The sequence below is a fragment of the Pristiophorus japonicus genome, chromosome 14, assembly GCF_044704955.1.
Source record: "Pristiophorus japonicus isolate sPriJap1 chromosome 14, sPriJap1.hap1, whole genome shotgun sequence".
In the NCBI taxonomy this organism is placed as follows: domain Eukaryota; kingdom Metazoa; phylum Chordata; class Chondrichthyes; family Pristiophoridae; genus Pristiophorus; species Pristiophorus japonicus.
In genome coordinates this window covers 101,315,093-101,328,501 of record NC_091990.1, presented here as the reverse complement: position 1 = coordinate 101,328,501, position 13,409 = coordinate 101,315,093, and the positions used below count along the sequence as shown (strand labels likewise).

At 44.9% G+C, this 13,409-nt stretch overlaps 1 protein-coding gene across 9 annotated transcripts in view; it reads left to right on the top strand.

The window, feature by feature from the left end:
* Positions 1–13,409, top strand: part of LOC139280002 (kielin/chordin-like protein) — a 531,474-nt gene that overhangs the window by 115,316 nt on the left and 402,749 nt on the right. For all 9 annotated transcript variants that reach the window (XM_070899412.1, XM_070899417.1, XM_070899413.1 and 6 more), the window contains one exon: positions 9,639–9,758. In XM_070899412.1, coding sequence (XP_070755513.1) covers positions 9,639–9,758 — 120 coding nt within the window. The remainder of the gene's footprint in view (positions 1–9,638; positions 9,759–13,409) is intronic.

Below are 13,409 nucleotides of genomic sequence, written 5' to 3'. Positions count from 1 at the left end.
GTTGACAGTCGCCGCCACCATACAAACTTTGAGGAAAGTTGCAAATTCATGATTACTCCAAAAGAATCAGCGGACGCCAAAAAAATGGTGCCCAATGGTGGCGAAAATAGAGCCCATAGAAAGAAAAAGTAAAACATTTTTTTAAAATTTTTTTAATTTTTAAAAATCATCAACAATAATTATAATCTTAAGGAATGAGACTCCAGAAATGTAAAAGTTAATTTTCAATGCCAGAGATGTTGTTTGGCAGTAATTACAACTTACCACAGCGTTAAAAATTCACTTAGACTGGAATGGACAAGCCCCATGTTTCTGTGGCGTGTTTAGTGAGTATCTATCACATAAGTACAGTAACCCATGCCCTTCCATGTATTTGAATGGCGAGTCTCCTGGTGAGATACTGTTGTAGCAAAGCTTGTGGAGAAGCAGGGTAAATCGGACAGCAACTTGATGATTTCCGCATTTAACTGCGCTTGTGCGGAGTCCGGAAGTTGCTGCCCGATTTACTCCTTAATAACGGTGAGTGCTGATAGCCTCACCATTGTTTTTACCACAAATTCCAGGCCAATCTATTTTATAACTTGGCCCAGCAGAATTGAAAGTAACTGATAAATAATACAAACTCCTGACCTGGCATGGTAGGACTCCCCATCGATATATGGACTGATTGGTTCATGTTTAACAATGCTGATTGAGGGTGCCTGTCACTGCGAGTGTAACACAAGTGGTACAATGTGTTGTTCAGGAAAAGGATTTAGGCGTTATAGTGGATTCATCTGTGAAAATGACAGCACAATATTTAGCTTCAGTGAAAAAGGTAACTAAAGTGCTAGATTGCTTTAGCAGAGGGACAGACTGGAAATCTAATGAGGTTACATTGTTCCTGTGTAAGGGACTGGTGTATGGGGATGAATGAAATATCGGGGGAGACAGAAATTTGGAAGTTAAGAGTAGGAAGGAAAGTTAAGCAGAACATTTCTACTCGTCGGGTCATAGAATTGTGAAACAAATTGTAAGGGAAGGCTCTGAAACAGACAGCATAAATGGGTCAAAAGCATGAGTAGATGCATTTCTGAAATGAGAGAGGATTGTGGCAGGTAGGTGGAGTTGACAACAATCAAAAAGATGGTGAGTTTGTTGGGCCAAAGGGCCTGTTCCTATTAATAAAATGTTTTAAGATCTTGTAGCTTTTCATCTCCCTCATTCATAAACTTTTCCCATAACATCTGTCAGTTTTGTTTCAGGGCGTCTCAAGCACACAGTCTGGGATTGGTGAGAACTCCCTCGCCAAACCATTCCACTGCTGGTTGAAACAGCACATTGATTGGGCTTGTGTGTGTGTTTAAAACTTCAACTCATTAACCACCTTACTCTGCTCAGTATTTGCTTCTTTCTCAGCAGAGAGAGTGAAAGATGGCAGCTGGAACTGACCAAGTTTTCGGCGCCATGTCTGGGATAGTTTTCACTGAACTACTCGCATGTTCCTGGAGTTGGATAAATATAGAATAATAAGTAACAATGGGCGAATCGAGCATTCCCAGAGCGGGTCCAGCGTTGCCAGATTTGGAGTAAAGTTCTCTGTCCACTGCCCCAAGAATGGGCCTCACCCCATCCTCAGAACATCACTGCCTACTGCACCAGTGTGACAATTGTCCATTGGGGGACTTCATAGCTGTTCTATCACTTCCCAGGGCCTACTGCCGCCTTCCACATGACCGCCCCAGGAAGTGGAATTAACACAGGCAGCCGGCAGGAAAATCTGCTGTGGACATAGATCTTGCCCTCATTTTCCCTCTCCCCCCCCCCCCCCCCCTACTGACATGGGCATGTGATGAGTGGGAATAGGGTCTGCCCGAGGCGGTCCTGGCAGGAGGGAAATTGAGGTGAGGAGAGTAAAGTGGTGGTAGGACTCAAAATTGAATTATTGTCTACCTTTTCTAACTCTCCACTGCTGAAATTCAGGCTGGATAAACCAGCCCATAATATATCAGAGCGAATGATTTATGGTGATTGAAAAGTAAATTTATGTTTTAATTACTGCAGGTGGCATGTTCAAGTTCAAGTTACGTGATCATCTGCATATTTTTATCGGAGTTGTTCATCATTGGCCTTGATTACTTTGATGCATTTGTTTATGCTGTACTCCATGTAGGGCCATGTAGTTTGGAAGTGTTAGGAGGATAACCCACGAGATTCATAGCAATGGGAGAGGGTGGTGGTTTTAGATGATTGTCAGAAGAACCAAAAGCGACATGAGGAAAAAGCTTTTTACGCAGCGAGTGGTTAGGATCTGGAATGCACTGCCTGAATGGGTGGTGGACGCAGATTCAATCATTGCTTTCAATAGGGAATTGGATAAGTACCTGAAGGGAAAAAAACTTGCAGGGTTACGGGAAAAGAGTGGGTGAGTGGGACTGGCTGAAGTGCTCTTGCAGAGAGCTGGCACGGGCTCGACGGGCTGAATGTCCTCCTGTGCTGTAACCATTCTATGATTCTATGGAAGTGCTGGGAGTTGTTTTAGCATGTGGTTGTACTGGAATGGTGGTGATGGAGTGTGAAAGCACGAGAGAAGGTTGGAAAAAGTACTGGGATCCAGCGGCAACCCATTGTATGCCGGGTCATAGCTGAGGACCTAGGAGCAGGAACTGCTGACCTGGGCAGTCGCCAACCGAGGCCCTGACCCTTACCCTATCCCTGTCCCCTTATTTCAATGGCCTTGTTGGAGTGGGCAGAGACTCAGTCCCCACAAAACCATCCTGGAAACTAGTGCAAGTCCTGGATCTTAGGTCCTTACCAAGTTTGCGACCATTCCCGTTTTTCCCTTAAGGTGGGGGTCCGACAGAACAGCTTCACAGTTACGGGGCTGGTATATTTTTCAGTACACCGGCTCCTACAGGGCCTGGTAAGGCCAGTTTCTTTAAAAACTTACCTTAGAGGGCCTTTCTGGTTTCCCGACAACTTTCCCTGGTGGAGCAGCAAGAGCGGGGTAAAATTCCACTGGGGTCCTAGTATGTCACGGGTCATAAGAACATATGAAATAGGATCAGGGTTAGGCCACCCGGTCCCTCGAGCCTGCTCCGTCATTTAATAAGATCATGGCTGATCTGATCATGGACTCAGCTCCACTTCCATGCCCGCTCCCCAAAACTCTTTACTACCTTATCGCTCAAAAATCTGTCTTTCTCTGCCTTAAATATATTCAATGACCCAGCCTCCATTTGCATTTATTAATGAGGCTTTTTGCTAAAACCAGTGGCTTTAAAATTGCATATCGGTGGGAATGGAGTGGCAAATGGAGCCACTCTATTTTAACTGCTGCCCTGCTACTATCCAGCCAATGGGGGAGAGTTAAAATTGCCCCTTTAATTGTGCAGTGTGCTTTTATTATATTTTCTGACATATAGTTGGCAAATAAGTATACTTTAAGCAACTAAGTGCCAGTTGCCAGCTCAGTGGAGGGAAACCAGCTTTAAAACTACCTTTTAAACATTCTTAGTGGGGAGGGGAATCAATAAAGGCTCACAGTCTCTATTCTCCTCTGCCTCTCTCCTGCAGGCAACCAGGCACCCATCAAAATACCGCCAAGCTCCAATCCCCTAAACTTTGCCAAATCGCAGCCCCCCCCCCCCCCCAATAGTACCAGATCCTACCTAACCCAGTTGGCATAGCCTAGCAACTCAGAGCATCCAGTTTATTTAGACGTTCTTCCCGAAAGGCTGGCACCCAGTGTTATCGCAGGAATGTGAAGCTAAAGATCTTATGATGTCATCTGTGCATCGTTTCTATTTGATTTAAATGCTTCCTGCGCTCATCGCTTTGGCTGCCAGAAATGTGCATTATGTACGAAAGGATGGAGGCCCAGCTTAACATGTCTGCACCGTTTCCCTACGAGCCTGGGACTGACTTTTGCAATGCTTAAGTTCGCACACGCGCAAAACTTTGAATGGGCCTCGCAGCCCCTTAAAGGGACCGCGTACCCAAAAAGAATTGCGGGGAACATCGCTCTCCACCCCTTTCCTTTCCCCATAATGCTCGTGAAGTATGCACATCAGGCGTTAATGACAGAAAAATCGGTCCGAAAGGGAGAAAAGAACAGTGAGCAGAGAGGGCAGGTCCAGTGAGATAGAGAGGATAGACATGGAACAGAGAAGCCACAGCATTTAGCACAACCTCAGGGCCACAGTACTTTTGAAATATATTCATTGTTACAATGTAGGAAATGCTGCAGACAAGAGAGATGGAGTGGGAGAGATAATCTTTTCCCGAACTTTTATGCATGGTGTCGACAGAGATGACGATAAATTGGGGAAGTGATTTGGTGCTGCAGTAATTGCCAGATGTGAGGACAACAGGTAAAATCTCTGACATTTGTGGGAGAGATTCAGCAGTGTGTTTTAAAGTGCCCATTTTCTACCTCCCTCAGCCTGCCTAATGTTATGACTTTTCCATCTGGTTACTGTAACAGTTGGCCACACATGGGACAAGTGCTCAGGTCGCTGGAACTGTTTAAAATTAGATTTTGAGTTACATTGCTAATAAGCAGAGCACATGCTGTTGGTATGAGCAGTTGTTGAAGTAAGCAGCTGGAAACTTCCTTCATTTTTGGGCAGGTTTAAAAAAAGGCAAAAGACCGACACTTTGAAACGAATTGCTAATTAAAATGAAGTGTTGGCGAGGAGAGAAACTGGCAGGAAAGCTGTGCTCCAAGGTGAGCATCACAGGATTTGCTGTCAGACCTGCTCGCTCTCAGTCCTGGTGTGCTGATTTCAGGCTGTCTGCCCTCCGTCCCCACTGCACTGAAGCTTAACCCTTGGCCATTTCAGTTCCCTGACTCCCAACCCACATGACCTTAGTACCTTGTGTGCAGACTTACACACTCAGTATTTGCAACCAATTTCCAATCTTAAAGTTAAATGAGAAAGCGGGAGAAATTAAAACAAAAACACACTTGCACAGTTTTGCTTTCTCTGTTCAGTAAATTGTAACCCTTTCTAAATTTTTTCTTTCCTCCAGTCCAAGAGACTCCGATGCAAGCGGTATTACGAAGTAGCAACATTGGCAATCATTAAGTTAGACCATGCGTGATTCTCAAATTACTCTTGCATCTGCCCTCTCAGGTGGTGGTAAAAGATTCCACGGCAATATTCAAAGAAGCTTAACCCTTCTACCTCATGTCCTGGCCAACATTTATCCCTCAACCAACATCATTAGAACAGATTATTTGGTCATTATAACTTTGCTGTTTGTACAACCTGACTGTCCTCAAATTTTCTGCTGTATTTCCTACACTGAGGTCCTGAGGTTGTGATAAATGCTGTGGCCTGGATTTTGCAGTCAGTGGCGAAGGAACGGCGCCCGCCATTCATCACGTTGACAGCTGCAAACAGACTTTTGAGCGGCAACCTGTGGCATTTAGAAATCCTTTTCAGCACAGCGGATCTGTGGTATGTGAGAGCAGGCCAAGCAACAGCATGGATCTTCAACCAATCAGATTGGAGAATCCTCACTGAGCCTCGTAGAATCTAAACCAGGAAGTATAAATTAGAATACTTAATTCATGTAAAATCATGTACAGAAAGTGAAATAAAGAGGGAAAGAAACAAGAGAGAGAGATAAAAAAATGACAGAAAGGAAAAAGTAAAAATCGCCAACAATAATTAAATTCTGAAGGGATGAAACTCCATACTTATAGAATTAAATGTTAAGTGCCAAAGAGGTTGTTTGGCAGTAATTATGACTTATCACATTGTTAAAAGTTACACCGAATGCACCCGCCCTAACATTTTCTGTCATGTTCAGTGGGTATCTATTGGGTAAGTACTGCAACTTCACAGCCTTCCTGAATGTTTATGCCGAGTCTCTCAGCAAGGTAGCGGTGCAGCGAAGCTTGTGGAAGAGCAGGGCAAATTGCATGGCAACTTCCGGATTTCCACGTTCAGCTGCGCATGTGTGGACGCCAGAAGTTGCGGGCCGATTTACTCCATACTAACCTCACCGTTATTTCTATTGCAAAATCCGGGCCCCAATAACTACATGTTTTTATTTCTTTCTGCAAAAACACCGAACACGCTTGTCTGAATATTTTCTCTGTGCACCATTTATTTTTAAACAGGTTGATTCCTCTGTTAACATAACAGAGAAAGGAATTTCAGATAAATTAATTTAGTATTTCTACACTCGCGTCCCACAGTGAACTTCAGGGCAAGAAGTTTCCATCCATAAATGTGTAGGGTTGTACTTCTAGCTGCTTTATCTAAAATATGTTAAAAATCTCAGGCAGAAATGTCCCAGAATGACCATAAATTAGACTGGACATACCCAGTTCCAGCCTTAAGACGGAGCTCCTGATTGGCCTGTTGGAAGCAAAATGTCTGCACACCCCAAACAAGGCCATTTACTCAGGAGGGGATGGGATTTGGGTGGGCACTTCCAATGGCAAGAGTTCTCACAACCCTGGCACTGAGGACCAGTAGGTCATAGCAGCCAGTGCACCTGGTGAGACTAGGTGTCCTAAGTCAACAAATGGCAGAAGTGACCCATGGAACATGGCCTGGACCCATGAAGATTTGAGGCCAACACATTTTTAAAATTATTTTTGAAGTAGCCACCTTGAAGAACAGGAAGACTTGCATTTAGATAGCACCTTTCTCCAATGTCACACTTTTACCATCATATTTTTGTTATCACATGGTGTTTGGCTCAAAGTAAAGAAGCAACAATTCAGAACTTAAGTGGTAGGGAAGTATGTAGCAAAAACAAGGAAACATCTGAAAAACTCTATGGGCAACTATTAAGGACCAATCTGAAAGCTGTGATCGGCCCTTCATCAAAATCTTCCGATAAACGGGAAGCCGATACTTTACCACAGGTGTCCCTACAGAGGTTGGCACCTGTCCAACACAGGTCATGTGCTGATCCTGCAGTGGCATCAACAGCCATTCTCAGCAGTGCCTGGCTCTGCCACCTTTGGGCTGGCACAGTGGGCCTGAGGATAATTCTGCCCATCTCCTTTTGTAATTTCTGAGCTGTCTCCATCAAAACCACTGCAATGATGATTTGAATCCAAGTTGTTGCTGTCAATTGGACACAGCAGTGGTTCCAAAACTGATCCCTTGGGCACCCCACTCGGTATTTCCACTGGCCCCACTGTAAATAAGAACATAAGAACATAACATAAGAATTAGGAACAAGAGTAGACCATCGAGCCCCTCGAGCCTGCTCTGCCATTCAACAAGATCATGGCTGATCTGGCCGTGGACTCGGCTCCACTTACCCACCCGCTCCCCATAACCCTTAATTCCCTTATTAGTTAAAAATCTATCTATCTGTGACTTGAATACATTCAATGAGCTAGCCTCAACTGCTTCCTTGGGCAGAGAATTCCACAGATTCACAACCCACTGGGAGAAGAAATTCCTTCTCAACTCGGCTTTAAATTGGCTCCCCCGTATTTTGAGGCTGTGCCCCCTAGTTCTAGTCTCCCCGACCAGTGGAAACAATATCTCTGCCTCTATCTTGTCTATCCCTTTCATGATTTTAAATGTTTCTATAAGATCACCCCTCATCCTTCTGAACTCCAACGAGTAAAGACCCAGTCTACTCAATCTATCATCATAAGGTAACCCCCTCATCTCCGGAATCAACCTAGTGAATCGTCTCTGTACCCCCTCCAAAGCCAGTATATCCTTCCTTAAGTAAGGCGACCAAAACTGCATGCAGTACTCCAGGTGCGGCCTCACCAATACCTTATACAGTTGCAGAAGGACCTCCCTGCTTTTGTATTCCATCCCTCTCGCAATGAAGGCCAACATTCCATTCGCCTTCCTGATTACCTGCTGCACCTGCAAACTAACTTTTTGGGATTCATGCACAAGGACCCCCAGATCCCTCTGCACCGCAGCATGTTGTAATGTCTGCCCATTCAAATAATATTCCCTTTTTTTGTTTTTTTTCCCAAGGTGGATGACCTCACACTTTCCGACATTGTATTCCATCTGCCAAACCTTAGCCCATTCGCTTAACCTATCTAAATCTCTTTGCAGCCTCTCTGTGTCCTCTACACAACCTGCTTTCCCACTAATCTTTGTGTCATCTGCAAATTTTGTTGCACTACACTCTGTCCCCTCTTTCAGGTCATCGATGTATATTGTAAACAGTTGTGGTCCCAGCACCGATCCCTGTGGCACATCACTAACCACCGATTTCCAACCCGAAAAGGACCCATTTATCCCGACTCTCTGCTTTCTGTTCGCCAGCCAATTCTCTATCCATGCTAATACATTTCCACTGACTCCGCGTACCTTTATCTTCTGCAGTAACCTTTTGTGTGGCACCTTATCGAATGCCTTTTGAAAATCTAAATACACCACATCCATCGGTACATCTCTATCCACCATGCTCGTTATATCCTCAAAGAATTCCAGTAAATTAATTAAACATGATTTCCCCTTCATGAATCCATGCTGCGTCTGCTTGATTGCACTATTTCTATCTAGGTGTCCCGCTATTTCTTCCTTAATGATAGTTTCAAGCATTTTCCCCACTCAGATGTTAAACGAACCGGCCTATAGTTACCTGCCTTTTGTCTGCCCCCTTTTTTAAACAGAGGCATTACATTAGCGACTGAAAAGTTAACATTGCTGCTCGGGTTCCTACATGACCTTGCAACAGGAGATAACATAGAACATAAGAATTAGGAACAGGAGTAGGCCATCTCGCCCCTCGAGCCTGCTCCGCCATTCAACAAGATCATGGCTGATCTGGCCGTGGACTCAGCTCCACTTACCCGCCCGCTCCCACTAACCCTTAATTCCCTTATTGGTTAAAAATCTATCTATCTGTGACTTGAATACATTCAATGAGCTAGCCTCAACTGCTTCCTTGGGCAGAGAATTCCACAGATTCACAACCCTCTGGGAGAAGAAATTCCTTCTCAACTCGGTTTTAAATTAGCTCCCCTGTATTTTGAGGCTGTGCCCCTAGTTCTAGTCTCCACGACCAGTGGAAACAACCTCTCTGCCTCTATCTTGTCCATCCCTTTCATTATTTTAAATGTTTCTATAAGATCATCCCTCATCCTTCTGAACTCCAACGAGTAAAGACCCAGTCTACTCAATGGGACGCATGGGAGCTAATAGCTGTGGAACTACCTCAGCGAGTAAATAAAAACTGAATTCCTACACTGGAAAATATTGGTTTCAGATAGTTTACAGATCTTAATATTATTTGCCATTCTGAATGTTTTTCTCCCACAGAGTTGTCAATCTTTAAGTTGAGTTGTGTTTGTTAAAAGACTCGGGTTTGTTGAGCGTGGGACTCTATATATAAATGGTATTTAGTGTTCAGTTTGTTTCTCGGATTTCTCTGTTCAGTGCTTTATGCCCGGCAGAGAGGGCAGTTGGGCTTGGTAGGAAGCATGTGCGGGAGGCTTGGGATGGCTTCATTTTATGCCCTCGCTGTTTCTCTTGTCCTCAATTCCTTTCTTATTTTTTTTGTTGAGTACATTCAGCCTCCGTCTTGTTCTCTGCCATTCACACATTTCCTGTATGTAGTATCTCCCACTTTCCTGTTTCTTTGCTCTTTGCTGAACACTTTCAGACACAGTGACACTCAATGTAAAGGTTTCCATTGTTTTTCAGGAAATCCACCTTCATGCCTGAACATGCACTGTGACCAAAGCTGTGCTCTGATTGGAGGAGTGGCTGTTTGCAGCTGCTATAGTGGTTACTCTCTGGGGAAGGATGGGAAGACCTGCTATGGTAAGACTGATTGGTGCCTATCATCATTGAGTATAATCAACTTCGATAGACGCGGTGGGTCATATTGTAACCCTTTATTGATTTTGTTATGTTCAGAATAACTCCAACAAGACTGTATATTGTAAGCTCAAACTGTTGTGACCTTGGTCTCTTTAATGTAACTCCAGAGTGAGGAAGCAGCATGGTCACTGCCTTTTATGCCTGCTTGCCCGGGGTGTGCAGGTGACCCTTGGGTCTCCCACAGGTGTGCCCCGTGGTGGCAAGTCTTACACATTGGTAATGTTTACATACATAACAGATTTAGTCATTAAATATCTGTATAACGGGGCCCTGGTTTGCCTAAATGCAGCAGGTCTATGCTGTGTGCACAGGTTCTGGAGAGGCTACAAAAGCACTGGTTTGCACTGTGTAGCCCATATCATCTGGAGCCAGCTGCCCATTTTAATTTCTCATTCAAAGAGCTATGCAACATTTGATTGCCTCAGGATGAAATCATCTCGGGCATTCCCCAGGAACATCCCCCCCACCCGAGACATTCTTCCCCCCCCCCCCACCGTGCCCACCCGCGACGTTCTCTCTTCCCCGCCCCCGCGCCCCAGGAACATCCCCCCCCGCCGAAACATCGATTTGTGGTAGGAGTCACAGATCATTTTCAATTGATGGAATAATTTGACTTTATTTTCTGGCATGCCACAGTATAGACCGACAAATCGCCACATATCTGCAGTCAATAATGGCCTGTACCTCAGGGGAGCAATAGGAGGTAAAATTGTCACTTCCTTGACTTTTGCTACTGTCGTTGCAAGGATCTATGATGAAATAGGACTCACTTACCTAAATGGAGCAGTGAACAACATGGCAGCTGATCTGAAATGTTCCCTGTGGGTGTTTGTAAGGTTTCCATTCTGCTGCACTGTTTGGGGTATAGTAGCATAGTGGTTATGTTACTGGACTAGTAATCCAGAGGTAAAAACAGAAAATGTTGGAAATCTCAGCGGGTCAGGCATCATCTGTGGAGAGAGAAACAGAGTTACAGGTCGTTGACCCTTCGTCAGAAATGTTCGAAATGAACAGATTCTGAAGGAGCACTGAAAGAGGAGGGGAGGGAAGAACAAAAAAGAAGGTCTATGATAGGGTGGAAGACTGGAGAGATTAGAGACACAAAAGGAATGATGGGCTGACTTGAGATGGTAATGGCAGAAGTTAGAAAAAGGTTAGTCCAGATAGGGTGTAAATGGTGGAATAATCACCAGCTGCCGTGGGAAACAGAGAGGAAAAAATAAATTACGTAAGATCGGGGGGGTCTAGTGTTTAGTAATCCAGAGGCCTGGATAATAATTCAGAGACATGATGTCACGGCAGCTGGGGCATTTAAATCCAGTTAATTAAATAAACCTGGAACTGAAAAGCTCATATCAGTAATGGTGATCCTGAAACTACTGGATTGTCATTAAAAATCCATCTGGCTCACTAATGGCCTATATGTGACTCCAGACCCGTAGCAATGTGGTTGACACTTAACTGTCCTCAAGCCACTCTTGGATCTTAACTGCCTCTAGCAAGCCACTTAGTTTTACCAAACAGGGGGTGTGATGTGACAAAGTAAGCACTGTGGGAGTACCTTCACTGCAAGGACTGCAGTGGTTCAAGAAGGCCACCTTCTTGAGGGCAATTAGAGATGGCCAATAAATGCCAGCCTTGCCAGTGACACCCACATCCCATGAACAAATAAATAAAATAAAAATCTTGAAGGCAGTAGTGAAACATAGAAATATAGAAAATAGGTGCAGGAGTAGGCCATTCAGCCCTTCGAGCCTGCATCACCATTCAATAAGATCATGGCTGATCATTCCTTCAGTAACCCTTTCCTGCTTTCTCTCCATACCCCTTGATCCCTTTAGCCGTAAGGGCCATATCTAACTCCCTCTTGAATATATCCAATGAACTGGCATCAACAACTTTCTGCGGCAGGGAATTCCATAGGTTAACAACTCTCTAAGTGAAGAAGTTTCTCCTCATCTCAGTCCTAAATGGCCTGCCCCTATCCGAAGACTGTGTGCCCTGATTCTGGACTTCCCTAACATCGGGAACATTCTTTCTGCATCTAACCTGTCCACTCCCGTTCGAATCTTATATGTTTCTATGGGATTCCCTCTCATCCTTCTAAACTCCAGTTTATAAAGGCCCAGTTGATCCAGTCTCTCCTCATATGTCAGTCCAGCGATCCCTGGAATCAGTCTGATGAACCTTCGCTGCACTCCCTCAATAGCAAGAACGTCCTTCCTCAGATTAGGAGACCAAAACTGAACACAATATTCCAGGTGGGGCCTCACCAAGGCCCTGTACAACTGCAGTAAGACCTCCCTGCTCCTATACTCAAATCCCCTAGCTATGAAGGCCAACATACCATTTGCCTTCTTCACCGCCTGCTGTACCTGCTTGCCAACTTTCAATGACTGATGAACCATGACACCCAGGTCTCGCTGCACCTCCCCTTTTCCTCATCTACCGCCATTCAGATAATATTCTGCCTTCGTGTTTTTGCCTCCAAAGTGGATAATCTCACATTTATTCACATGATACTGCATCTACCATGCATTTTCCCACTCGCCTAACCTGTCCAAGTCACCCTGCAGCCTCTTAGCGTCCTCCTCACAGCTCACACCGCCACCCAGTTTAGTGTCATCTGCAAACTTGGAGCTATTACACTCAATTCCATCATCTAAAATCATTAATGTATATTGTAAATAGCTGGGGTCCCAGCACTGAACCCTGTGGCACCCCACTAGTCACTGCCAGCCATTCTGAAAAGGACCCATTAATCCCGACTCTCTGCTTCCTGTCTGCCAACCAGTTCTCTATCCACGTCAGTACATTACCCTTATGTGCTTTGATTTTGCACAGCAGTCTCTTGTGTGGGACCTTGTCAAAAGCCTTTGAAAGTCCAAATACACCACATCCACTGGTTCTCCCTTGTCCACTCTACTAGTTACATCCTCAAAAATTGTAACTTCACTGTCAACTGGTCGTGCAGTGGGAGTGGTTGGCTGCTCCTTTGCTGACTGGTGTAATGTATGCACCTGTGAGGATGCTCTCTGGTTTGTCGAATTATCAGTGACTTAGCCAATCACGTGATGTTCACAAGACTCAATAAAACCCCAGTCAGTTGGGTTTAGGCAGTCCATGATGAGGCATGTGGTTGTGAGCCTAGAGTATGAACTATTAATGTACAATGTGATTGTTGAACCATTGTTAATAAACCAACATGTTCTTAATAGCAATGAATGTGTTGCTATGAATGCTTAAGCAAAGAACCCACAAAGCAAATACATTTCAGTTGGAGGCGAAGTAATCGTAGGTTTTATGAAAGCCCTCTTTTAAAACTATAGGCCCTACATTAATGTCACTTGGCCATTTACTGAAGAGTTGGCGGGACACGCAATCGGGGGTTGGGGTGGCAGTGTTCCGTGGCCCGAGGAGCACTCCAGCTCAGCTCAGAGAGAGGGGAGTGGAGAGAGGGAGAGAGAGGGGGGGGAGAGAGAGAGAGAGAGGGGGGGGAGCGAGAGAGGGGGGGGGGAGAGAGAGAGAGAGAGAGAGAGGGGGGGAGAGAGAGAGAGAGAGAGGGGGGGGAAGAGAGAGAGAGGGGGGGAG